The sequence below is a fragment of the Rana temporaria genome, chromosome 4 (genome assembly GCF_905171775.1).
Source record: "Rana temporaria chromosome 4, aRanTem1.1, whole genome shotgun sequence".
NCBI lineage: Eukaryota > Metazoa > Chordata > Amphibia > Anura > Ranidae > Rana > Rana temporaria.
Window position 1 is genome coordinate 456,725,565 of NC_053492.1, and position 27,348 is coordinate 456,752,912.

The 27,348-nt window shown below is 39.6% G+C and overlaps 1 protein-coding gene across 20 annotated transcripts in view; it reads right to left on the reverse strand.

Annotated features, from left to right (window-relative positions):
* Positions 1–27,348, reverse strand: part of NRXN1 (neurexin 1) — a 1,744,826-nt gene that overhangs the window by 1,080,069 nt on the left and 637,409 nt on the right. For all 20 annotated transcript variants that reach the window (XM_040351628.1, XM_040351620.1, XM_040351619.1 and 17 more), the window contains one exon: positions 3,917–4,218. In XM_040351628.1, coding sequence (XP_040207562.1) covers positions 3,917–4,218 — 302 coding nt within the window. The remainder of the gene's footprint in view (positions 1–3,916; positions 4,219–27,348) is intronic.

The following is a 27,348-nucleotide window of genomic DNA, read 5'->3' on the forward strand; positions in this document are numbered from 1 at the left end:
TTGCAATAAATGTTCCTATACGTTAATTGATGTATACACTGTGCATTGCAGGACATGCTCAAAATTGTTTTGCTTCCATTAACTGTAGAGACAAGAAAAGTCTTTGTTTTTTAAACTGGTAACAAAGATGAAATGTTTGATCCAGCTCCTAAATGCACCTGATTTTATTTTAGTTTTATTTTTCACTTAAAGCTGTAGTAAAACCCACATGATTTTTACCTACAGGTAAGCCTATAATAAGGTTTACCTGTAGGTAAAATGAATATCACCTAAACATGCACCGTTTAGGAGATATTTACCCAGGATTCAGCCAGTTACTTCACTGGCACATGCGCTCTAAAGGTTTGGCATGCCTTGGGAGTGACATCATCGCGACTCCGCCCAATTACATAAACCTGGAAGAAAGACAAGGGGAAGATGCATACTAGCACATTATGCAATTGCCTTACAGGTGTTTGTTTTTTTAAGCAGCCGCAGTTTGCTTTAAAGCCTTGTAAATTCTTTAGCCCAGCCTAATTATTTACCCATGCATTTGCATGGGCATACCATCAGGTTGTGCAATTTGTGTTGTTTCTGTTGAAACAGTTCAGTTGAAACATTCAGAGAAATGCATGTATGCACCCTTAGACACACATGCCTAATTGACTCAATTAGGGTAAATTACTAAAGGGTTAAAGGCAAGTAAGAGCAAATGAACCTTGGTAGAGCAGAGTTCATTACTAGTTGGGATGAGCTCAAAACTCAGTCTGAAAACAAGTTAACTGTTTGGGCATTCAGACAAACACAGGAACACTTAATTATTCGGCATGAGCCGAAAGTCATGTATAGTAGTGGTATTACTGCTGCTAATATACAAGACAGCTTCCCACTGGCATTAGTTGTTGAAGACACCTGTGCTGCGGGTCCTATCAAGTCTTTAACATCCAGTGACATCAACTGCCACACGTGGTTGAGAATCCCCGACCATGTAAGCAAAGGGGTGGGATCCCAGTGACATCATTAACCATATTGAACAAGAGATGTCACCAGCACACCATGGGTCTCCAGAATTGGTTCCAAAGCTTTATTCAGTGATCACATTTTTACAGCAATCTGAAACGTTTTGTAGCCACACAGGTCATCAGGAATATGACCATATATGGTCATGTGCACCTATGGTCCATGACTTCATAGGAGACCCTGCCCCCTTGTATATAACAGCTGTCATCAACCAGACTTTCCATTAGGCAGGTGACAAATGGTTATTTTTAACTTTGCGGATTAAAATTGCCTTCTATTGATTTCTGTGGGGTTTGATTTCGGCATCCGAACTTCTTTCAAGTTTGAAGAACCACTGTCGAAACAAAACCCTGGGCAATTCAGTTCATCACTATTTATTAGCTCTGTTGAGTGAATCAAACATTCCAAATGACCACTTACCAGTTTACTATGAAGAAAGTGCATAATAGACTCCAACATAAAGGAAGCACAATGAGAGCTTGGGTTTTCTCCTTCTAAGTGACCTCTTTTCTCCTGGTGAGCCCCAATGGGAATTGTGCAACAGGTGGCTGTGGGGTGTGAAATTTGCCCTGTGTGATATTGGTGGCCTTATTGGGAAATAGTATGCTACTTTATGAGCTACTCTTCCAATATGAAAGAAAAGTAATTCCTCATCAGGGATAATATACAAGGGAGTGCAATCTTTCTGGTTTGTGGCCCACTGTAAGTGATTCTTTGGCGCTTGCATTGAATATACCAAAACTTTACCATTGCCTTATATGCACAAAGGATACTTTTCATTAAAACTCCAGCTTTGTCGAGCCAAAAGTGATCTTCTGCAGGTCAACATATATTGCAAGGATTTTAACAAAACTCATTGGAGATTGTTATTTGTTTCTGTATAAATACTGAGATGCCATGCCAAAGCACTTCCTTAAAGTGAGTTCTTAGTAACAGGGTCTTCCTAATGTAACCATATGACTAGTGGTGTGTGTTGTCATAACAAGCACTGTTCTCCACTTCCCTTTATTTCAAACATTGACAAGCCTCTCGGCAAAAATAAAGACCCTCAGCAGTAAATTGCATTAAATGACTTGTGTGCAGACAGCTGCCACAGGACTTGCAACAGGAAGAAAGCTCAGTAAGGTGTTTATTATGGTCAACTTTTTGGTGGGACTAAGCCCGCCTTTCCCAAGATATAGGAAACTGAACTTTTTTTGGAAGTTTTAGAAACGCATACTGTAGCTAGCATCAGATCAAAATGTATAAAGGTAATGTTTAACAACATATCCTCTGATGAAGCCATATGAAAATGGTGTAACGCATAGGGGCGGAGCGATTTACGTAAGCAAGCATAAGAAGTCAGGAGGAAGAAAGTCTGCTCATCATTAACAGCAAGCAGAATACACTTAAGCGCTTAAGGGGGCAATACAAGCATTTATTAACTTTTGATAATCCCTGTGAATATGGTGTACAGCTTCTCTCTGCATTTAAGGAGACAGTGTGGACAATATTTCTGCAGTGCACCAGATCAGTGCACACTATCATGTGAGTGTTTTATTGTTGAACATATACATGTTTCTATTGTTACAGAAAGCACTATGATCTTTTATATTTGAGCACTGTTAAAGAATTATCATCACCTAATAACATCATAAGAGCCAGTGGAATTATAGTATGTGGGCATATGGAGTAAATATTGGGATCCACCCAGGCGTTCTATCATCCTAGGCTATATTATCCCCTTAAAGGGTGAGGTGAATCTTAACCTTGGTCAAAACACCACGTGAGTAGTTGGTGGTAAAAGTGTGTGAAACACATGGTGATCCATACGTAGAGGATAAATGTCAAGCATGGATTGAAAAATATTTGGGACTATGTAATAATCACAGAACTTTATTTTATTGCTTTGAATTTTTTAGTATGTATATTGCAATGCAGGGTTGTGAATTAAATGTTTAACAATGTGTTTGTGTAGCAATTGAAGGTATTGCAGCAAAAAGGAGGACACTCCATTTTTTTGGTCATAAATCATAATTTGTTCAGAAAAATCGGATTTTTCAATTTGCGAAAAAAGGAGGCAGCTCTAAGTATTAGCTCCCATGTTTCTCCAAAATGTAACAATTCATTCTGTTTTATAGAACTATATTTTGTTATGCTAATTGCATGAATCATGAATCATGTTAATAGTTAATAGTTAATAGTTATTAGTTAATACATGGACAAAAAGTGGAGAATTTTTTTTTTTTTTTTTTTTTTTAGCTTTCCAATACTCAATAAAACTGGCGCTTCCTCCTTATTGCTGCAAGCCTTTCAATTTGTATATATTTATTTAAAAAATGTTTTTTTCCTTTATGAGGTTGGGTAGTCAGGAAAGAACCAGACACACCATAACCATAGCTTTTATGTGCAAAGACTAATATTGCATTGCCTTGCCTCACCACGCCCCATATATCAGAAAGGTGGAGATACTTTCCAAATTACAATTATCACCATTGTTTTGCACCATTGGCAAAAACCAACAAAACATGCCTTTTATGACTCTCACCTGATAGATCCGTCCATCCATGTGTAGGCTTTGAAGAAAGAAACCTTGCAAATGTGCATGATGGTGTTGAACACTTATGAAAATTTGATGGAATGTACAATAGAAAAGTTGAACACAGTATAACGTTTTTGTTTGTTTGTTTTTTTTACAAAATGGCTTTCTCAACCTAACTTGGGCACATTGGCAGCCAATTAAGCTAACATATGTACTAGATTTTGTTTTGCATTGTTTGGTATCTACTTGTAGTGGTAAACTGAACTCAGCCAGCCCTTGACATTTTCTAGGTCTGCCCCTGCTCAGGTGTGTAAAGATTGATATATTGGTAACTTTATTGTTACTTAGTCATGTTGAGGACAAAATAAATCACTTTTTCATCTATTTTACTGTTACCTGACGCAGGTTTCTTGTTACTTTCACATCATGCCAGTTATTGTCATTAAATTTTCCATTCACTGGTTCCACCAAGGCCTCAAAGGCCCCTGACCCCAAATTAATGACCAAAGAGACCGCTCCGTTTTTCAGCGCCAGATTGACGTAGTCTGCAGATTTCCCTGTGTGAAGCATCAGTCCGTTCCTCTGAAGGGTTTTAAACGACAAAGTAATTTCATCGCTGCTGCTTTGTATTGGATTTTGAGACAAATCATAGCAGAAATACTCGGATCCTTTAAATGTAGCGATGTATTCTTCCTTTCCTAGAAAACAAAATGAACGTATATTTAATATGACAAGTTAAAACTTAGGTCATTTTCAGTATTTAAGCCTATTACTTTTAGAAACAGGAAAAAAATGATATAAAAATAATTTGAAGAAACAGTAACCTTTGCTATAAACAAAATAATAACATTCATCATAAAGGCAGATGACAAGTTATGTTAAAAGCGCTGCCAGTTGTATAAATGGTATAAGTAACTAAAACAAACAGAGATCTAAACATAAATGGAAAATACTCTACTCTCAGACATCACTTCATGTTGCACTGAGCTCATTATTTTTATGCATGAGCTCATTAAAAATACAATTAAAATAAAAACCTTCAGCTTACTGTATTATCACTTTAAACATTTAGACTGTTTTAAAGATTTGTATATAATAATAATAATAATAATAATAATAATAATAATAATAATAATAATAATAATAATAATAAGGAATACAGTGTGTGGTTACGGGTTTCTTTGCATAGTTTCCTACGAACCCCAAGAATGTTAGTCATCCTTAGCAACAGTAGTAAACATTATCATAATCTATGTTTTTTATTTGTTACTTTAGTTGAAAAGTATGTCCATTTATTCAATGGGGATCAGCTGCTTGCTGTGGGGGAACTCAGCAGGAGGGAGGGGTCAGGAGCGCTGGCAGTGACCCGAGAAGAGGAGTCCCTCGGCTGTCTGGGATTAATCCCTCCTTATTGGCTGAGACAGCAGCTCCCGCTGCTGTCAATCAAAGTCAGTGAGCCAATGAGGAGAGAGAAAGGGCAGGGCCAAGCCGTGTCTGAATGGACACACAGAGCATCAGCTCAGCTCAGGTGCCTCCATAGCAAGCTGGGGGCACTTGGCAAGAGGGAGGTGTCTAAATGGACACACAGAGCAGTGGCTTGGCTCTTGTTTCACCCCATAGAAAGCCACTTGCTGTGGGGGCACTTGGCAGGAGGGAGGTGCCACGAGCGCTGGCAGGGACCCGAAAAGAGGAGTGCCTTGTCTGTCTGGGATTCTCTCTCTTCATTGGCTAAGACAGCTGCTCCCGCTGCTGTTAATCAAAGTCAGTGAACCAATGAGGAGAGAGAAAGGGTGGGGCCAAACCGCAGATCTGTGTCTGAATGGACACACAGAGCAGCGGCTTAGCTCAGGTGCCTCTTTAACAAGCTGGGGGCACTCCGCAGGAGTGAGGGGTCAGAAGCACTGGCAGGGGCCCGAGAAGAGGAGTTGCTTTGTGCAAAACCACTGCACAGAACAGGTAAGTTTGTCATGTTTGTTATTTTTAAACAAACAAAAAACTCTAATATCACTAAATACATTAAGCAGCCCACATTACACATCATGCAGTACCTATTTCCTATTGAGTGTAAAAAATTAATTCCAATGTATAATTAAAGAAATAAATAATCCTTTCCATTTAGCTCAATAGTTTTCTTTTATTCGCATTACCATTGTGCTATGAATGTGAAACCGAAATAAAAAGCCATAGAGTACTTTGAGATCTATTGGAACGTAATCCTTTTCCATAATATGAAAATGACTATTATCTAGTCTCATAGCACCGGGATCATTTTCACTTACATTAAATGGAACGGGCAAAACACTGGTGCAGAGATACCTTTTCATTTAAAAATTAGAACAGGCAGGCTTCATTTGACCAAAATCACACTGGCAAGTCAAAAGGTTTTTTACGTTGGAAATACCTCTTTACCGCACTCTATAATTATAGGCCAGTCAAAGGAATCATTTTACTGTGAATGACCGAGCCCGAGTAAAATCAGCTTCTCCAGGGCTTAGAAAAGATTGGAAAAAGCTTTTAAGAAGGTTAACAGTTTGTATGTATCACGCCTTCCTTAAGTATTCAAGGCTAAATCTTCTGAGCTAATGGTATTTTCCTTGGGAAAGCGAATGAAAAGCCAATTCAGCACGTCTGCACCTTGCATTGTAAAAAAAAAAAAAAAAAAAAGAAGCAGCTTCATATGTCACTGAAGATCTGATCAGCGCCTAGCCGCAGACAGAATGTGTTTAATGCACCTTCCCGATGGAAGTTCTCAAAGTGAAATCATTGTCTGTAATCTTTGAATTCTCATTGTTCTGCTGCTTTTTTTTTTTTCAGTCAATAAGAATAGATTAGCCACTGTACTTTTCCAGCATTTGGTATTTTGTTCTTTATTTTATAGGCTGTTATTAGACAAGCCCAATTGTGCAATGAAACTGATGAAGGATCATTAAAAATAGATTCTTTTTTAAATGATCTCTAAAAAATAGGACATGAAAAAATAAAATAGAACAAAGGCATTTTGGTTGTGTAAAATGGCAAATAATATACTTTATTCACCTGGCTGCAGTTTGGAATTCAAAGCAAACTAGGTGGTCTCCTGCTAGAGAGTTGACACTTACTCATTGACAACAAAACATTGGGCAAATGCTACTTTTACTATTTAACAAAAAAAAAAAAAATTAACAAAATTGTTTGGTGGTGGGTTGAAAAAAAAGACTATAATGTTTCATTATTACAAATCGTATTATTTATATAATTTAACCACATCCCACCCGGCCGCTGCACATATACGGCCGGGTAGGTGCTTCCTCTTTCTGATGCCTCGTACACACGATCGGAATTTCCGATGGAAAAAAGTCAGACAGACTTTTTCCATCGGAAATTCCAACCGTGTGTATGCCCCATTGAAGTAATTCCATTGGAAATTCAGATGAATTCCATCAGAATTCCATCAGAGAACATGTTCCCTTTTCCTCCGATGGAATTCCGTCGGAATTTGGTCGGACAAAGGTCCGATCGTCTGTACAGGGCATGAGTGGACATTCAGAAGGAGGAAGCACTTGAAGAATTTTTATATGAAGAAGTTTGTATATGAAGATTTATTTTTGGGCACTTACCTTTTGTGGACACTGGGGGCCAGATTCACAAAGAACTTACGACGGCGTATCTCCACGTACGCCGTCGTAAGTCCGTATGTGTGCCGTCGTATCTATGCGACTGATTCATAGAATCAGATACGCCTCACTGTTGCCAAGATACGAGCGGCGTAAGTCTCCTATGCCGGCGTATCTTGGGTGCATATTTACGCTGGCCGCAAGGGGCGCTTCCATATATATTTCCGCGTCGAATATGCAAATGAGCTAGATACGCCGATTCACAAACGTACTTGCACCCGGCGTATTACTATACACTGTTTACGTAAGGCGTACGAGCGGCGTAACTTTACCCCTCATAAAGCAGGGGTAAGTCATGTTAAGGTATGGACGTCGGAAACGTCGGAACAGCGTCGTATTTTACGTTGTTTGCATAAGTCGTACGTGAATGGGGATGGACGTAGGTTACGTTCACGTCGACTAAGCGTTGAGCCGGCGTAATTTAGGGAGAAAATTTGACGTGATACAGAGCATGCGCGCGCATGCGCCGTTCGTTAGGCGCGTCATTTACGTGGGGTCACGATTCATTTCTATACAACACGCCTCTTACCAGCCTACTTTGAATTATGCAGGCTTACGCCGGCCCATTTATGATACGCCACCCCAACTTATGGAGCAAGTGCTTTGTGAATACTGCACTTGCCTGTCTAAGTTGTGGCGGCGTAGCGTAAATAGGATACGCTACACCCGCACAAAGATGCGCCCAGATACGTGAACCTGGGTGTTTTTTCCTCATTAATTTTTTGCAGCCATGTGCATGAGACCTTTTATTTTATATGAAATACCATTTTTTTATATTATTTTATTTTTTTAAATAATATTTGTATTTAAAAAAAAATGTATTTTTATAATATACCATTTCTCATTAAGGCAGCCATACTTGAGCTCCAGTCAGGTGACTGTGCCTAGGCATAACCTCACACAGCTAAACTATTCTAGGTGGATTGCAAAGACAGCTCTTTTTTTCAGATTCCCCCTACATTACTCATATACGGTGTAATATTGTTCTTTTCTCAGGGTCTGCAGGCCAGCAAAGTACTAATTGAACAGTAATGACCTCCAGTCTACCTCTGGCCTTAAAAGCTCTGATGGCATTATTTGACAAGGAACCAAATTATTTTTACTGGCTCATATATCAGGTCATCAGCAGCTCTGACACTTAACGGTGTAATAATCCAAGAAGAAAAAACAAAAAAAAAACATAATGTTCTTTGAGATTTGAAGGGTGTTTTTTTTTTCTACTCTTCTTATGTGTTGTACAATTCCCTCTGCTCGGCTACAAACTCCTCACTTTATGCAGTTACTATGGACAGCTGTTGTCATGGCAACACTAAAGGACCTCCGCTTGTTTGATGCCCGATACTGAGGGGGTGATTTATGGAAACCGGTACACACTAAATAGGACCACGTCGTCTATAGCGAAAATTAAAACATGCTCATCGTATAGAAGCAGTTTGTAAAAGGAAAGCGAAAAAAAGAAATGGTAAGCAGCTTATTGCCTTATTCATAACAAAATAGACACAAGAAGGGTAATTCTGTGCAAATGCATTATAAAAATCACCCAGAGCACACAATTAAAGCTTAAAAGGATAGTTCACCTTTAAAAAAATAACTGCCTATGCAGGTAAGGGATGTTTGTAGATAAAAACCAACTGTGCAGCTCAGACTAAAGATGAATAATACCCTTGCTATAGGTGTAGGCCATTCAGATACCTTATGAAGCCTGACTGGAATGCTCCCAGGACATTGTTAAGTGAGGTCTAGTCATCACTGCTCACCTCCACCATCACAGAAGTGAGCTTTTTCTCTGATTCAACCCCCTCACATACTCGTTCTCTCTATTGATGTAGTAGCTCTGAGCTCAGCATTTGAAAGCTCACTCCTGTGATGGTAGATGTGAGCAGGGAGGACTGGGCCTCAATTAGAAATGTCCTGGGAGTATTCCAGTCAGGCTTTATAAGGTATGTAAACGGCCTACATCTATAGAAGGGCTTTATTCAATTTTAGTCAGAGCTGCCCAGTTTGTTTTTATCTACAGATGCCTCTTACCTTCATAGGCAGTTTTATGGCAAAGGTGAACTGTCCCTATAGTTCAGTGATTCTCAACTCATGTCCTCAGGATCTACTAAGGCCTCGTACACACGATAGGTTAACCAGAGGACAACGGTCTGATGGACCGTTTTCATCAGTCCAAACCGATCGTGTGTAGGCCCCATAGGTTATTTAACCTTAGGTTAAAAAAAGCCAACTTGCTTTAAATTATCCTATGGAAAAAAAGTTTGTTAGTAGGCACTACCATCGGTTAAAAATCCACGCATGCTCAGCATCAAGTCGACGCATGCTTGGAAGCATTTCAACTTTGTTTTTTTCAGCACGTCGTTGTGTTTTACGTCACCGCGTTTTGACATAATCGTTTTTTTACCTGATGGTGTATAGGCACGATGGACCATCAGTCAGCTTCATAGGTTAACCTATGACAATGGCCCTTCAGACCGTTGTCCTCTGGTTAACCTATCGTGTGAACGAGGCCTAACAGGCCAGGTTTGCAAGACAACTGAAATACATACACAGGTGATATCATTTGCTGCTCAGTGATTGCATTATTCTAGTCTGCATCTCCTCAAGGAAATACTTAAAGTGGTTGTAAACCCTGTACAACCACTTTTCCCTACAGGTAAGCCTATAATAAGGCTTACCTGTAGGTAATAGAAATATCTCCTACACCTGTACGGTTTAGGAGATATTCGCCATATACTGTATGCTTGCACCGTCATTGGCGCATGCACACTATAGAAAGGGCACGACCATGGGCACGACCGTGTGTCAGGCGGGTCATCACTCGCCTGAGGAAGAGGTCCTGCATAGCCTTGAAACGTTGCACTTTTGTGAGGCCTGTTTTTTATTAAATTTTTGGACGTAATCTACGATCCATGGTGTGCTGGCGAATATGTTCATTTGTTTGATGGTTCCAGTGCCCAGCTGGTGATCGCTTCAGCACCCACTCTTTTTCTATGAGCCGTTTTCTATGTGCGATTGAAATATTGACTAGTCTATAGAGCCCGTGCCATGACCATCAACTCCCTCACACATGAGCGGGAGTGACGTCACGCAACTCCGGCCATTAAAAGAGTACACGGCCCGCGGAAGGAAGAGGGGATAAAGATGGACAGCGGGGACAGCGTGGACATCGCGGTCTTCTTCTGCAGGTGAGTGACACATAGTGGGCTAGTAAGCGATGCATACTAGGTCATTATGCTTTTACCTTTTCAATGAGATGTGCATGACATCACGCATGATGTTACAGGGAAAATTTCTGTGCAAAGTACAACTTCCCTTGCAAAATGAACAGGCGATTTGCTCATAGTAAATCATCCCCATAGAGTACAATAAGCACTTTATTTATGTAAGTCGAAAAAGATAAGTTATAACATTTCATGGGCATCAAAGAATCCCTTTTCATCAGGGCTACAGGAATACAAGCAATATACATATGTACTTGATTCATGTGCTTCAATTACCCAATAATTGGTGGATCAAGATATTAATCACATATATTTCTTGCGTGATATCGGGGGACTCGTCGCTGCCACTAAAAGAGTTTGTTAAAATGCTTATGAGACTATAAATGAAGTGTGATCCTTCTTTTCTTATAAATATTCTACGAGAAGTAGGTAGGCTGAAAACAGTCTGGAAACCCCACAGTCAAAGTGGCAGAGAGGCGATAGGACCAAGGAAATCTGGAGGAGGTTCCAGCATCAAACCAGGAAGTTCTACATTCAATAAATTTAACGGAAATCTAAACTTAGAAACTTGCATCCAATTACGGTTTCATATAAGAGCTGTCATACACAAATGTATTTTACCCTATGAAAAGAGGAAGTAAATGAGACACATAAAAGAGAAAATATTGGATGATTTGACCTCTTGCTCTGCCTTCTCTGCCATCCGACAAGGGTGAGAGATTTTCTCTCTCTTTTGCCTTTTTTGCTTCAAAAAACATGAAAGCTTTAAAAAATAAATTTGCCACATCTAGCTAATTAAAATGATCACTGACAAGCCTGGCATATTTTCTATTAGGAGGGGAAAAAAAACAGTGCAGAAATAATTTCAGCAGAATGAACAGGTAATTAGGCTCACAATTCCTGTTATTGTCAGCAGTGGGCGATTGCTTCGCTCCCTTAATGTTATATTTAAAAAACCTAGACACAGGCATTTAGAGTCGTTATTAAGAAGCTTATTCTTGCATTTCACACATCCCAGACCACATTTTGGAAAATGAGTGTGAAATGTATTTGAAGGAACAGTTCTGAGGGCCCCCACACTGAATAGGTCAAGTAAAAGTGGAAGTATGGCCAAAAAAAACACCCAACAAACATATTCATGGTTTCATAGTTGCTAAGGTTGAATAAAGGCAATAACAAAAAATTGTGAACTACATGTATCATCACAGGGTGATGCTGTGGATACACAAGTAACATCCCGTTATTGTTTAGAAGAAAGTGGAATAAAGATATGGACTTTGTAGGCACACGCTCTCACTCAACTTTATGTTTTTATTGTGTTTGTATACAATGGTTTTAACTTTATCCAATTAAAAACTTAAATTTTTTACTAAATATATGCATGTGCCTACAAAGTCCATATCTTTATTTCATTTTCTTCTGAATTAAGACAATAGTCTATCCAGTTCAACCTGGATGCAGTTTCTTACTAATGGCCACACAATTGATGATAATGAGCCAGTAAATCTGTTATTTTTTCACTTCCTCTTAAAGACTGACAACAGTGTTCAATCCACAGCAGCGTAGGCACCCTGTTCAGTCTTAGATTGAAAAGTAGTTTTAATATAATTTTATATAATCCTATTCTGGTTATGTCCCTCTTTGCATATTTTCTGATCAAGGGTTCACCGATTGCATACTCTCTAAAATGCCTGAATTTCTTCCACCTACATCACAACTCAATTCCAATTTTGGCTTATAAAAAAAATCATCTGGTCTATGTGGCACGGTCTTGCACCTGGCACTGTGGAAGTCGGCCCAACCTCCAAAAATGTGACAATGAATCAGAAGAGTTGAGGATATGAGGTAGATGGAAAGTTTCACAAAATCCATTAAGAGCACAAACAAAAAAAATGGAAAAGCCCTGCGCCAGTGAATGTGGGGCAGATATAGGGGCTTAAAACAGTCAATGTTAGGAGTTCTTTAAATGTCCATGAAGGGAGGGGAGATAATTCACTTGGGCTGCCGGTCCAAGAGTTGACGCAAGCTCTGAGCAACTGGAAACAAAAAGAGATTGGACAGGCACCTCTAAGTGTAGTATCTCACCATTAATTTATTCACAATATTCACTTACATGGTGTAGGGTAGTATTAGGCACATCGTGAGTACATGGGAACTTATGCGGTGCTGATGGGATGTAATGCAGGGCTTGCGCTCTCAGCGAACCATCCAGTGAGGCTGGGTATTGGCCGGACGCACTGGGCCAGACTGGGAGGAAGCCAATGGCTGTGTAGAGTGCTGGAGCGCAGCATAACCGTAAGCAGTCATCAAAGGGTAATAACTTAACGCATTTCAGAGTATGCACGGTAGTCCGAAGAGGTACTGTAGCGCACATTTCTCAAGCTTCTGAAGCTCCTTCTCCTCCTTTTTTCAATTTTATTGCCCCCTTTTCATTCTCCTGTTTCTTTCCCTCATTTCTAGTGAATTGTTGATCCACCTTTTGCTTAGACCATGCAAGGGCCTTACTTTTTTTTAGCTCTTTAGACAGTGTTAATTGCACTCGGTATTACATAAGTCTTAACTTGACTCACATTCTGCCCTCGTAGTATCTCCTAAAGGGTTCATCTGTGTATCGTGTGTCAGAATGTGCTATCTATGGGCCAGATTCACATAGAAGAGCCGCGGCGTAACGTATCGTAGATACGTTACACCGCCGCAATTTTTCATCGCAAGTGCCTGATTCACCAAGCACTTGCGATGAAAACCTACGCCGGCGGCCTCCGGAGCAAGGCGGGCCAATTCAAATGGGCGTGTGCCATTTAAATTAGAAGTGACATCATTTTTTCGAACGCATAGCGTAATTACGTATTCCCGGACGGCTTACGCAAACGACGTTATTTTTTAAATTTCGACGCGGGAACGACGGCCATACTTTATACAGCAATACGATTGCTGTGTGAAGTTAAGGCACCAAAAAAAACGACTAACTTTGCGACGGGAAACTAGACTAGCGGCGACGTAGCGAACGCGAAAAACCGTCGGGAATCACGTAACTCCTAATTTGCATACCCGACGCTGGTTTACGACGCAAACTCCCGCCAGCGGCGGCCGCGGTATTGCATCTTAAGATCCGACAGTGTAAAACAATTACACCTGTCGGATCTTATGGCTATCTATGCGTAACTGATTCTATGAATCAGTCGCATAGATAGAACAACAGATACGATGGCGTATCAGGAGATACACCGTCGTATCTCGACTGTGAATCTGGCCCTATATTACTAGTTTTATGTATGGGTAGGAACCTCACTGGTGCATCAATGATATGTCATATTGGTGTATTTGTAATCCTTGTGTTTTTGTTTTATTATGCTATTTTCTTGCTGTATCCCAGATAGCAAGGATAACTTGCCACACATTTGTGGCAGTGTTCAATTGTAAGTCTGTTAGCTTTCTGCGCATTTTCACTGGTAATTTGTACACTTGCAGAGTACTTGAAGCACCACCTCCTCCCATGCTCATCTCCAGGATTTCTCCAGAGCCTCCCCCATCCTCTGGAACTCGCTACCTCAACCTGTCTGGCTATCCGGCTAAAACTCATCTCTTCAAGGAAGCCTATTACGTCTCTAACTAATCTTTTACCACTTCCATCAGCTCATTCCCCACAGTTACAACCTTTTGTACGACCTGCCCCACTCTATTAGATTAAAAGCTCTTCTGAGCAGGGCCCTCTTAATCCTCTTGTATTTTATTGCATTATAACTGTATTGTTTCCCTTTAATTTTGTAAACCTCTGCGTAAACTGTTGGCGCGATATAAATCCTGTATATTAATAATATAAGTGTTGGGAATGTAACTGTTTCATTGGTTGCGCTCTCAACCAAACTGTCAAACCATCCAATGGCTGGTGTTATAACTAATCACATGTGCAGCAGCATGGCAGTTGAAGATCAAACAGAGGCCGATATGGCACCTTCATTGGCTGAAAACAACAGAAGGCTTTAGTTCTGCTTTAATTTTATACAGTTATCAGAATATACCAAATGTTTCGATGTAGCAATCACTTATTGTTGAAGATCCAATGTATATAGACTAATATAGCTGATCAAACTAACCTGATTTGTAACTGCCAACCATGGAGATTGGAAATCACAACAGCCTCAACTGTAAAACAGTAGATGTAAGGACATCAAAAATACTTTTTATGCCAATGGAGAACTTTAATCGTTTGAGGGAAAAATGTATTTTAAGCTTACAACTTTTAAAACTGCTTTTTTATGTAATGTATCCTAAAATAAAAATCCTTATCTTACACATATGGATTTAGTACCAGATACAACAATGATGCTGATTTTGCAGAGTATTCTGAGTTTTTTTTAATAAAAGAGCACAGTAATATCTTTCACATAAGATTAAATATAAGGTGCATCAATGATGCTGATTTTGCAGTGCATTCTGAGTTTTTAATAAGAGAACACAGCAGTAGATCCCCTCTTTGTGACCGCCAGGGGTTGATTTACTAAAGGCTAATAGGCTGTAATTTTTGCAAGAGGATTTTCCCCAAAGCTTAATTTAACGGGAGGATCCGTGGAACCCAGAAGCTCTCAGGCCCCGTACACACGGCCGAGGAACTCGACGTGCCAAACACATCGAGTTCCTCGGCCAGTTCAGCCCTGAAGCCGCCGAGGAGCTCGGCGGGCCGAGAGCTCCCATAGAACAACGAGGAAATAGAGAACATGTTCTCTATTTCCTCGCCGAGGTCCTCGTCGGCTTCCTCGGCGAAATTGTACACACGGCCGGGTTTCTCGGCAGAATTCAGCCAGAAACTCGGTCGGAAGCTGAATTCTGCCGAGGAAACTGGTCGTGTGTACGGGGCCTTAGAAAGTATGAGATACCCTTGCTTCAGCTTCCCCGACGCCTCTTATGTGTAGATCACCCTGTGTCTCTAATAGGGGCACAGGGTGAATGAGAACCCCACTATGATCTGTGCTAGTTAGTTTCAATGTGCTATATATTGTAAATATTGTGTGTATATTGTGTGTTGGCTGTTGTGTACTATAAGCTTGCCATGTTGGGGTGGGGTGTGATTTCATTCTATTGTCTATTGTGGCAATTAAGTCTGCTACTGTGGTGATGTGGATTGGAGTTTAGGAGACAGCAAGGCTAGCCTAAACGTCATGTGAGTCATCAGCTGTAGTTAATTAGCTCATGTAAATTAGGTCTGGTCTCAGAGTCATTTTGTCTGCTAAGGAATGTTATTGACAGAATAATGTGTATTAGGGGCTCGGTGTGTGATGTTGTGGGTGGAGTTGGGTCATTGTTCATTTGGGTACTGCAGTATTCTTTTTATGTATATAAGAGCCTGCTTTCTCAATAAAGATTGTCAGACCTGCTGGAACCCTAAAAACAGAGCTGTGTCTCGTTATTATGGGGGAATTATTATTATGGGTCTCGTTCGTCTGACTGTGGAGTCTCGGTAGCTGCCTTGTGTTCGGAAAGGGAATATCCTAAACGGCGTTAACCCCTTTCGTATTGGGATTGCTGTTACACTTAATGAATGTGGTAAAATTTCACTTTGCAAAAGATACCCAATAACATGCAAAAAATGTATTTAAAAAAAACTGTATTTTTTGCTTGCACATGATTGGGTGATGTAAGTCAGCAGAGCTTCATCTCAGCTCTGGGGAGAATCCCTTTGCAAAGTGCAACTTCTTTTGCAAAGTGAGCTGTTTGCTTTTAGTAAATCAGCTTCTCTGTGTGTCAATAAAACTCCATGCACAGTTAATACAGACTAGTCACTCCTTTGACTCATCCATCTCCGAATGTAACCTAGGATTCAACTCTATAAACAGTTTTTTTTTTCTAGCAAAGCACTTATGGATAGCCTTGTAAACATTTAAAACATGAGTCCATGTTTGATCTAGTGGATAGAATCCGAACGATGACTAATAGGCACCATCATCCCTTTGAATTTGATCAAGAGAAAATGCAGGATGGGATTTTTTTTTAGGTGCAAGTAATTTGCTAGACAAACCACAGTTAAAAAAATAAATAAAATAACAGATTTTATTTACAAAATGTGGTTAAAACCATTAATATATTGATTCAAACATATATAAGTATTCAACATGAAGAGGTGATGGAAACCTCTCCATGCTCAATACCAATATATAGTTAAAGCGATATATTGATGTTTTTAAATTTTCGTAAATAACGTTTGTTCAGTTTTTTTTAACTGTGGTTTGTGTAACAAATGACTTTCCCTGAAAAATCCTATCCTGCATTTTATATTTACTAAATTTAAAACACGAGCCTGACTTTGCCCAGTAAAATGCACATATTTTTAAGCAATATTTCCTATTTTACTGACTGAAAATTTGAAAACTTCTTTAAAATGGAGTTGTTTAGTACTGAATATAATAAAAAAAACAATAACACTAGGGGTTTATTTTATCAATGGTTTTAATCCAAAATACACAACATTTTTACCTAAGACTTAGGCCTTGTACACACAGTCGAACCAAACCGATGTGACTGGTCCGTCGGATCGTTTTCATCGGTTCACCTCTGAAGTAGCCGTACAGCCTGATATGTGTACCCACCGTCAGTCCAAAATCCGATTGGGTCAGAACGCGGTGACGTCAAACACACGACGTGCTGAATAAAACGAAGTTCAATGCTTCCAAGCATGCGTCGACTTGATTTTGAGCATGTGCGGGTTTTGAACCGATGCTTTTCTGTACTAACCATCGGTTTGGTCCGATGGGGCAGCGGTCCATCGGTTCGGTTTTGAAGCATGTTTTAAAATTTTGGACCGAAGGAAAACAGACCGATGGCCTATACACACGGTCGGTTTGGTCCGATGAAACTGAACTTCGGTTCATTCTCATCGGTTTGGTCCGACCGTGTGTACAAGGCCTTAAAGTGGTTGTAAACCCTTTTTGCTACAGGTAATCCTATATTAAGTCTTACCTGTAGCTACCCCAGATATCTCCTGTAACTGCATGTTCCGTCATCGTGGCTCCAGCCAATCACAGCGCCGGCGCCCTCGATACCTGGAAGTAACGCCGGGAGAGATGTCGCTGGCCGGAGCAGGGTACGAGGACTGCTGCAGGGGCTTCGATCTAAGGTAATTAATTCATAATGAGCTAGTATGCTATGCATTCTAGCTCATTATGCCTTTGTCTTGCAGTTTTTTTTGTCTGCTTGTTTTTTTCTAGGGTTTGCAACCACTTTAAATGATTTTCAAACTGAACAGAAACTGTAAATGTTGAGTGAAAAGATGGATAATTGAAACCCCTATATGTTCCCTTATAGTGTACGTATACCCCCCCTATAATTTTCAGCCAAGGAAGCTGCAATCTTTACCTTTGTTTGATCTACAACTGCCATGATGCTGCACATGTGATCAGTTATGACACCAGCCATTGGATGGTTTGACAGTTTGGTTGAGAGCACAACCAATGGGAGTGTTACATTTCTGGCACGTCCCGGAAATGAAACTGTTTTTCAAAACTGGTAAATGGATGGGTTTACGTCCGCATTAAGTCCCACCCACATGGATACTAAAAAAAAAATGTAGACACAGAACCAAAATATTATCAAAATGATGCAAATACAGGTTTTGTAAAAAACACTTCTGACTATGCTGGATATAGTTGAATTTATGGTTAGTTGGTACATGGTAGAGCTTCACTTTAAGGCTACTGCACTAACAGCTGCAGTGCAAACCAATTAAAAGAATCAGAGTGACATACATGTTTTCTAACAGGGATTGCAATAGCTTTCTGAGTACTTGTGTTGTGATTGCCGAGTCATAATCAGGGACTTATCCACTCCAGCTAAGCCTTTCCTTTGGCTGGTAATTGTATTGAAGCCCTCTTTAGAAAACACAGCTTACATTTAAAGATTGGTATGGAAGTGAAGCCTTTGACATTGTTTAATCACAGAGAGGGACTGGAAGTGCTTGTAAGACATGGTGACTGAAAATTGCCAAATTTTTACAACTTAATTCCCCTTATAGTGCAAGGTGCACTAAAAAGTGGAACCCTACCTAAAATAAATAATTTAATTGAGGTGGTTGATGACCAAAGAATGTTGTGTGTGAAGATGGGAACTCCCAGAGATTTCCTTCAACTGCTCCACCAATCAGAATTGCGTCAGTCCACTGATAGGTAGAGGGAGCAAAAGAAGAAGAGTTTTTACATTTCCTAGACTTTCCATGCTTCCACAGGATAAAGACTTTACAATGTAACTCTATGAAAACATGAACTACTCTAAAGCCTCGTACACAAGATCGGACAAATCCGTGGATTTTTGTCCAAAGGGCGTTGTCCGTGAACGTGGTATGCATACACACGGCAAAACATTTTCAGCCAACAAGAGTCAAGACCCAGCCTGTCACCCAGTCGGCAGTTGATAGAAGAATCTCAGGATCCAAAAATGCAGGAACACAACAATAAAAAGTGAGAAAATCGCAAAAAAATCTCCAGAGTACAGGGACTCTAGAGGGCCTGTCCTCTCCTGACATTAGGCAGAAAAAAACTGGGGCTGCTAGAGCAGGGTGTGGGTTATACCCGGGGAGCCACACCCCCTGGGAGGAGCTGCACTGAGAAAAATTGTTAACACTTTAAGTGCTTTGTTTCTGCCTAACTCTCCTGGAAGGAAGCGGCTATAACTTACTAGATGTACTACATGGTTTTTCAGCTCTTTAGTACAAACACGCATGATCCGAACCAATGCTAACCATAAGACAGCATTAGCAAAAGTTGCCCAAAGGGATCGGGTTCGGATCATGTGTGTTTGTACTTTGGATTGTAGTCCGACGGATTTGTCTACACACGATTGGATGATCTGACGTAACACATTTGTTGTCAGACAATTTGAGAGCATGTACAGCCAACATTTGTTGTTGGAAATTCTGACACCAATTGTCCATCGGACAATTGTTGTTGGAATATCCGATCATGTGTATGGGCCTTAAGACCCCTTTCACACTGAGGCATTTTTCAAGCACTTTTGCACTAACAAAAAGTGCCTGGAAGGCTCATGAAAACCTATTTCCATTGAAATCAATAAATGCTTTCACACTGGTGCGGTGTGCTGGCGGGGCGGTGAAAAAACGACTGCAAGCTGGATCTTTGGAGCGTGTTTGGAGCAATAAAAAGGTGCCTAAAAAAATGCCCCTCTCCATTGAAATGAAGGGGAAGTGCTTCAAAAGTGCTGGAAAAATTTACGAAAAGTTCTTCAAAAGCGTCTCAAAATGTTTCGTTTGAGCCGCGTTAGGATAAAAAAAAAAGCCTTTTGCCCTTACAACCACTTTAAGTTGCTTTTTTATTTTATAATACCTGAGACTTAAAATAAATAGCCTGGAGTTGGAAATTAAGTTGTTTCATTGAAAGTTTGTTTTTGCTTTTTTTCTTTCTTACCAAAACTGTAGCTGTTAAGCCCTGTACACACGATCGGATATCTGATGCAATCTAATCAAGAATTGCCTACACACCATCAGTCAAAAATTCGACCGTGCCAAATTGCGGTGACGTATAACACTACAACAAGCTAAAAAAATATGAAGTTCAATGCTTCCGAGCATGCGTCAACTTGATTCTGATTTTTCTCCGATGGAATTCTACACTATCGTTTTTTTTAACCATAGGAAAAATTAAAAATACGTTCTATTTTTTTTCACTGATAGAAAAAAGAGCCATGGGGCCCATGCACAATCGTTTTGTCCAATGAGAACAGTCCATCGGTCTGTTTTCATCGGACAAACCGATCGTGTGTACACGGCTTTTGGTGGCCATTTTAAATAAAAGCAATGTTCATCTGAGTTCTTTTTTTTTCCAAGGTAATGCTTAGATTTAGTGTTGCCTTTCTAGAATGCCATAAACTTTCCAGTACAGTTCACTACTGTCCTGCTTTACAGATGCACACCATGTCTTGCTATTTTAGACTCATTAGACTTTGACGTTGTGCTATTGTGTTCCTTAGCAACAGCACACCTGATATATTCAGCATTGCTGGAAACATCGGTAGAGTCATTAGCTTTCATTTGGGAAAGACTTTCTCTGTCATATGAAATAGAAAGTCACTTAGCAAAGAGTTAGCTATGGTTACGAGGCATGGAGATTTTATTGAAAAAACTTGAGCAAACACATGGAAAAAAAAAAAAACCTTTGCCATAATTTATGCAAATGTGTTCTGCCAGATCAATAAATCCAAGAATGGTTTTGTTTGATATGTTAATTGTTTGTACTGAAAAAATGTTAAGCATTTCAAAACAAATTGTTAACCCCCACCCCCCCCCCCCATAAAAAAACGAACGTATACAGAATAAATGATGATTTCATCTTTCATTTACTAACCTAGATAAATGCAATTAATTGGCAGTATGAATATTCTCACAGGGGGAAATTTTTAACAATTGGAGCCTCAGATATGATTTCAATTTACAAACACCATACTGGTGGCCCCACAATAGGGAAGGGAGTTTAACAAGACACATGGCTACTCATTAAGATTAGAAGAAAAGAGGTTTAACCTTAAACTACGTAGAGGGTTCTTTACTGTAAGGCCTCGTACACACGACTGTTTTCCTCGACAGAATCCATTAAGAAACTTGGTGGCAGAGCTTTTTTGCCAAGGAAAACGGTCGTGTGTATGTTTTTCATCGAGAAAACTGTTGTGGAACTCGACGAGAAAAAAAGAGAACAACTTCCCTTTTTCCTCGTCGGGAGTCTCAATTTCCTTGTCGTTTTTCTCTTTGGGCTGGTTTACGACGAGAAACACGTTCGTGTGTATGCTTAGAAACCCGCGTATGCTCAGAATAAAGTATGAGATGGGAGCGTGCCTTCGGTAAAAGTAGGGTTTGTAATGGAGATAGCACATTCGTCACGCTGTAACAGACTGAAAAGCGCAAATCGTCTCTCACCAAACTTTTACTTAACACGCAGTAACATGAGATTAGCAAAAGCAGCCCCAAGGGTGGCGCCAGTGGAATCAAACTTCCTCTTTATAGTGCCGTGTTACGTGTTGTACGTCACCGCGTTTGAGAACAACAAGATTTTGTCTTGACAGTGTGTACGCAAAGAAAGCTTGTCAAGATTCTCGACAAGCCTAACAAGGAACTCGTCGAGGAAAACGATGTTTCATTTACGACGAGTTCCCCGGTCGTGTGTACGAGGCCTAAGAGCGGCAAGGATGTGGAATTCCCTTTCACAGGTGTTGGTATCAGTGGGGGGCATCAATGGTTTCAAGAAACTTTTAGATAAGCACCTGAATGACCACAACATACAGGGATATACAATGTAATACTGACATATAATCACATAGGTTGGACTTGATGGACTTGTGTCTTTTTTCAACCTCTCCTACTATGTAACTATGTAAAGAATCTGGTGCAGCTGTGCATAGTAGTCAATAAGTTTCTAAGGCCCGGTTCACATAATAGCTGCAGCACTGATCTGTGTATTCAGATGTGGGGAGAGGGGGTAATGCATATGTATTCAGGTTTCAAAGGATGAGGTGGCAACCCTGGGGGGGGTCCCAAATGTCAGAATACAACAGCACAGCAGGTGAAATTCCCCCAAAAAATTTGTACCTGCAGGTTTAGAGATATAGAGATAGGGATCAGTTTAAGAGGGCAATTGACCAAAAAGTTAAGAAATCCAGGCACAATCCTCACCTGAATTGTGAGTCATTTTCAGATGTCCAAATACCAGAGAATCAATACTGTACATTGTGACAAATTTTCTAGATACACTCGAACAGTAATGGTTATTGTAAATATTTAGGATATATCTATACTTATCCTAATTTAATAATGTTATTGGGATAATTGAGTAGGTGATAATAAGCCCATGTAAATGTCCAATCCTTTTGAAATGTCCATATACCCGCAATCAAAGTTTTCAAGACAGGCTTTATTGTCAGAGGTCAAAAAGTAAATTAAAACCATAGTGGCACATCAAACTCACATCCAAATTTAGACCACAATCTAGATTTTGTATGAATTCACCATACTAATCCAGCCTCTTTACTTTCTGATTTAAAGTTCTCCATCAGTACCATAATCTTGAGATCATTTATGGTGTGGCCATTAGAAATAAGACACAACAGGATTTTTCTGTTGTTAAATTGTAACTATATCATATTTTGGATAGAGTATGGGGGGGGGGGGTTATAACCCCTATTAGTTTATTTTTGCCATATGTGTCCCATCATTGGGGTGACTTCCTATCACTTCCTCTTCCTTAGTGAAAACAGGAAGTGAGAGGAGACCTCTGCAAATTAAGGGAATTCCATGGTCTCCAGAACTATAGTCTCCTCATTGGATGATTTCCCCTGTATTACTTTTCTGGGGACAACCCAAAATTTGGAGTTTCTTTTACTTTCTTTTTTTCATCATTGTAAACAGGGAAAATAGAGAGGATAAATTTCCCTAATGGGGGCACAGGCAGCAAAAAAACAAACAAAAAAACTGACAGGTTATCTAATCGATCCCACTACAACTAAAACACACACAAAAAAGTTCGGCCTTGTGTTATACTTTAATTGTGAATGTATGAAGGATCGTTCATTGGCAGAGCATTTGACCTGTCTCCCCAACATAGGGGTTGATTTACTAAAGGCAAATAGGCTGTACACTTTGCAAAGTGCAGTTGCTCCAGAGCTTAGTAAAAGAGGTACATTTTCACTTTGCAAAGAATACCCAATCACATGCAAGGAAAAGATAAACTGCATTTTTGCTTGCACGTGATTGGATGATGGAAGTCAGTAGAAAAAAAAAATCTGACTCGGTTTGCGAATATTGACTTGCAAGACAGGCAGAATTCAAGCTAAATAGACCTGCAGTACCTCATTTGGTCTGAGGTACGGGGGGCGCAGAAGCCGAGAAAAGCCGAAAATAGGCCTGCAGTACCCCATTTGGCTTGAGGTACGGGGGGGGGGCAGGAGCCGAGAAAAGCCGAACATTGGCCTGCAGTACCTCATTTGGCCTGAGGTATGGGGGCGCAGAAAACTAGCCGAAGTGTCATTGGGCCTTTTCAGCCTTTTCAGCCGTTTCGGCGCTCTCTGGCGCCCCCCATCTCTGGCGGCATTCAGTATTGCATCCAACTGAAGTCAATGCGGAACAAATAATTTTTGTTTCCATTGACTTCAATGGGAAGACTCGCTTTGATATGCAAGTACTTTGGATTACGAGCATACTCCCGGAACGCATTATGCTCGTAATCCGAGGTTCAAGTGTATGTTACTTTTTTAACTTTTGCGACATTGATTTACCATTTAATTTTTCGATATATTCAAGGTTTCAAAACGCTAGCATTTTTTAAAATGTTTCAAAACTCCCACGGCACACCTGCAAATCTCATGCGGCACACTAGTGTGCCGCGGAACACAGTTTTGAGAATTACTGGGATCACACAATACAAAACTCTATTACACTTATTTTACATTTAATACACAGAAAATCAGTTTAAACGCAATGCATGAACCATCCCCAACACTTGTACATTTAGCATTCATTTAATTCTTGTCTGATATATGACTCATTCATATGATATAAATGAAAAATGTTGCATAGTGAAACCGCTTAACGTAATAAGAAATGGTGATTTAAAACAGCATACTGGAATTATAATGAAAATGCATCATGTAAGATGATTAAAGTAAGAGTAGGTGTAAATTACATTAAAAATATGTTCTTGTTCACACTGTAGAAGGCTTAAAATATAAGTAATTTAACTGGGTAACACATGTATATGTAGGTAGAAAATGTATATTTTATGTTTCCTCATAAATTGGTGAATATCATTTTAAATTACAAGTATATCTTTAATCAGATAATCAAAAAGTTTATAAAAATTAAACGTTCATAAAGACTTAGGGGCAGATCCACAAAAGAATTACGCCGGCGTATCTATTGATACGCCAGCGTAATTTTAAGGTCTTTTATCTTAATGAATTCTATGTGCAGCAGCCCCTCTCAGGCCTTCTAATACTTACCTGAGCCCCATCTCTGCCCAGCGATGTCCACGAGTGTCTCAGCTGTCCAAGACTCTCCCTCCTGATTGGCCGAGACACAGACTCCTGCCTCTGTCAATTAAAGCCAGTTAGCCAATCAGGAGAGAAAGTGGGTGGGGCCAGGCCTCAGCTATGTGTCTGAATGGACACAGGAAGCTATGACTCGGCCCAGCAAGCTGCTTGCTGTGGGGCCACTCAACAGGAGTGAACTTGCTCATCCATGTCTTTATGGACCTTGCTTTGTGCACTGGTCCAAACCATTTGGTGGAGGGGGGATTATGGTGTGGGGTTGTTTATGAACAGCGATCTGTCATTTCCCCTAGTAAGTCCCATCCCCCCTTCAGTTAGAGCACAAATTAGGGAACACAATTAACCCCTTGATCGCCCCCTTCCCTGCCAATGCCATTTTTACAGAAATCAGTAAATTGTTATAGCACTGATCGCTGTAAAATTGTCAATGGTCACAAAAATGTGTCAAAAGTGTCCGATGTGTCCGCCATAATTTCGCAGTCCCGATAAAAATCGATGATCGCCGCCATAACTAGTAAAAAAAAATATTAATAAAAATGCCTTAAACAGTCCCCTATTTTGTAGATGCTAAAACTTTTGCGCAAACCAATCAATAACCGCTTATTGCGGGTTTTTTAACAAAAATTTGTAGAAGAATACGTATCGGCCTAAACTGAGGAAGAATTTATTTATTTATTTTTTAAATTGTGATAATTATTATAGCAAAAATTAAAAAATATTGTGTTTTTTAAAAATTGTCGCTCTTCTTTTGTTTATAGCACAAACAATAAAAACCACAGAGGTGATCAAATACCACCAAAAGAAAGCTCTATTTGTAGGAGAAAAAAAGGACGCAAATTTTGTTTGGGTACAGCGTTGCACGACCGTGCAATTGTCAGTTAAAGCAACGCAGTGCCAAATTGCAAAAAGTACTCTGGACAGGAAGGGGGGTAAAATCTTTCGGGGCTGAAGCGGTTAAATTGTGCCAAAGAAGAGGGATGGGGGGATTCAAGAGTGGTTTAGTTCTGCATTAGAGTAAATGCTTTCCAGTAACATCTTCTTCAAAGGTAGAATTCCATGGTGATCATACATTGAACACATATGGAACTAATGACCATATTATCATGCCTTTTCCTATATAGGCAAGTTTGTTGTACTATTGTTAAGTCTCAATGGTGTTTTATCCCCTCTACTTGGTCTTTTCATCCCCTTACTCCTGAATGGCGCACACACACACTATAACAGGCTGTGCCTTACAGCGACTATGTACATAAAAGGAATACGAAATAACATGGAAATCGCTAAAGTAACCATTCACTAGACATGGCTTTTATGTACGCCTAAACGAAATCATTAAAGTGTGAAATGATGGTGGTGCAAATTGCTGGTCATGGTATGGGAGAAGCGAGCCGGCTGTAGCTGGTGAAGAGCTTTCTCTACCGGGAGAGGAGCACTTCATATATGATTGATGGCAGCGTCCCTGTCAGGTGCATGCTCTGCAAAGGGAAAATGCTTCTAGGTTAACCCTTTCCAAGGACTTTCATGTCTCTTAGGTTTCACAGCTGCACTCAACCTCTGTAGTGTAAAGGGTTGTATATGATATAAAGTCATGGGTATGCAGGGCCGGGATTAGAAGATCCTAGTCTTAGGCCCCATACACACCATAGAATCTATCCGCAGATAAATCCCATCAAATGGGTTTCTGCGGATAGATCCTCTCGTGTGTATGGGGCCTTAAATGCAAGGATTATATTACATTCAAATATAGAAGAACGTTTATTAAACGTGACTTGTTCTGTTATTTATCTATACAATTAAATATCAAATATCAAATATTCATCAAACAATGTGATGAACTAGATAATGGATAGAAGATATAGACAGACAGATATATATATATTTTTTTAGCTCTGAAAAGGTGGAGGCACAAAAAATGGTGAGAAAAAAATTAAATTAAACATTCAAGTTTTTTTTTTATTCTTTATTTTATACATTTTTCCCTTCTTTTTTTTTTAATCCATACTTAGTTACTTCATTTACAGATATATGTACCTTCTATATACTGTTACATAGATTAACAATATCTTGGCCTCAAAAAACACTGTTCCTTATTCAACTCTCCAGTAGCCTTATTTATCCACACATATAGCTATAACCTTATGTTCACCAATTACCCCCCCCCCCCCAAAAAAAAAAAAAGGAGGAAAAAAAAAACAACCCTTCCCTATCCTCCCAACCTCCCTCCATATACAAGTTTTGAACCTTTGATTCTAAGATGATGGGCAGTATCTAGATAGATAGATAGATAGATAAAGATAGACTGAGAAAGAAAGGAAGAAAGAAAGAAAGAAAGAAAGAAAGAAAGAAAGAAAGAAAGAAAGAAAAAAAGAAAGAAAGAAAGAAAAAAAGAAAGAAAGAAAGAAAGAAAGAAAGAAAGAAAGAAAGAAAGAAAGAAAGAAAGAAAGAAAGAAAGAAAGAAAGAAAGAAAGAAAAGGGAAGGGAAAAAGGAAAGAAAATTAAAGAAAATGAAAGGAAGGGAAAAAAGAAAGAAAGAATGAAAGTCAGACAGAAAGAAAGAAAGAAAAAATTAAAAGGGAAGGAAAAAAAGGAAAGGTAAGGAAGGGAAAGAAAGAAAGAAAGAAAGAAAGAAAGAAAGAAAGAAAGAAAGAAAGAAAGAAAGAAAGAAAGAAAGAAAGAAAGAAAAGGGGAGTAAAGAGAAGGATATGAAAGAAAGGGAAAGAAAGACATAAATAATGAAAGAAAGAAAGAAAGACATAAATAAAAGGAGAGGAGAGGAGAGAAGAGGAAAGGAAAGGAAAGGAAAGGAAAGGAAAGGAAAGGAAAGGAAAGGAAAGGAAAGGAAATGGAAGGGAAGGAAATGGAAGGGAAGGAAAGGAAGGTAAAGAAAGACAAAAAGAAAGAAAGAAAAAAAAAGGAAAGGAAG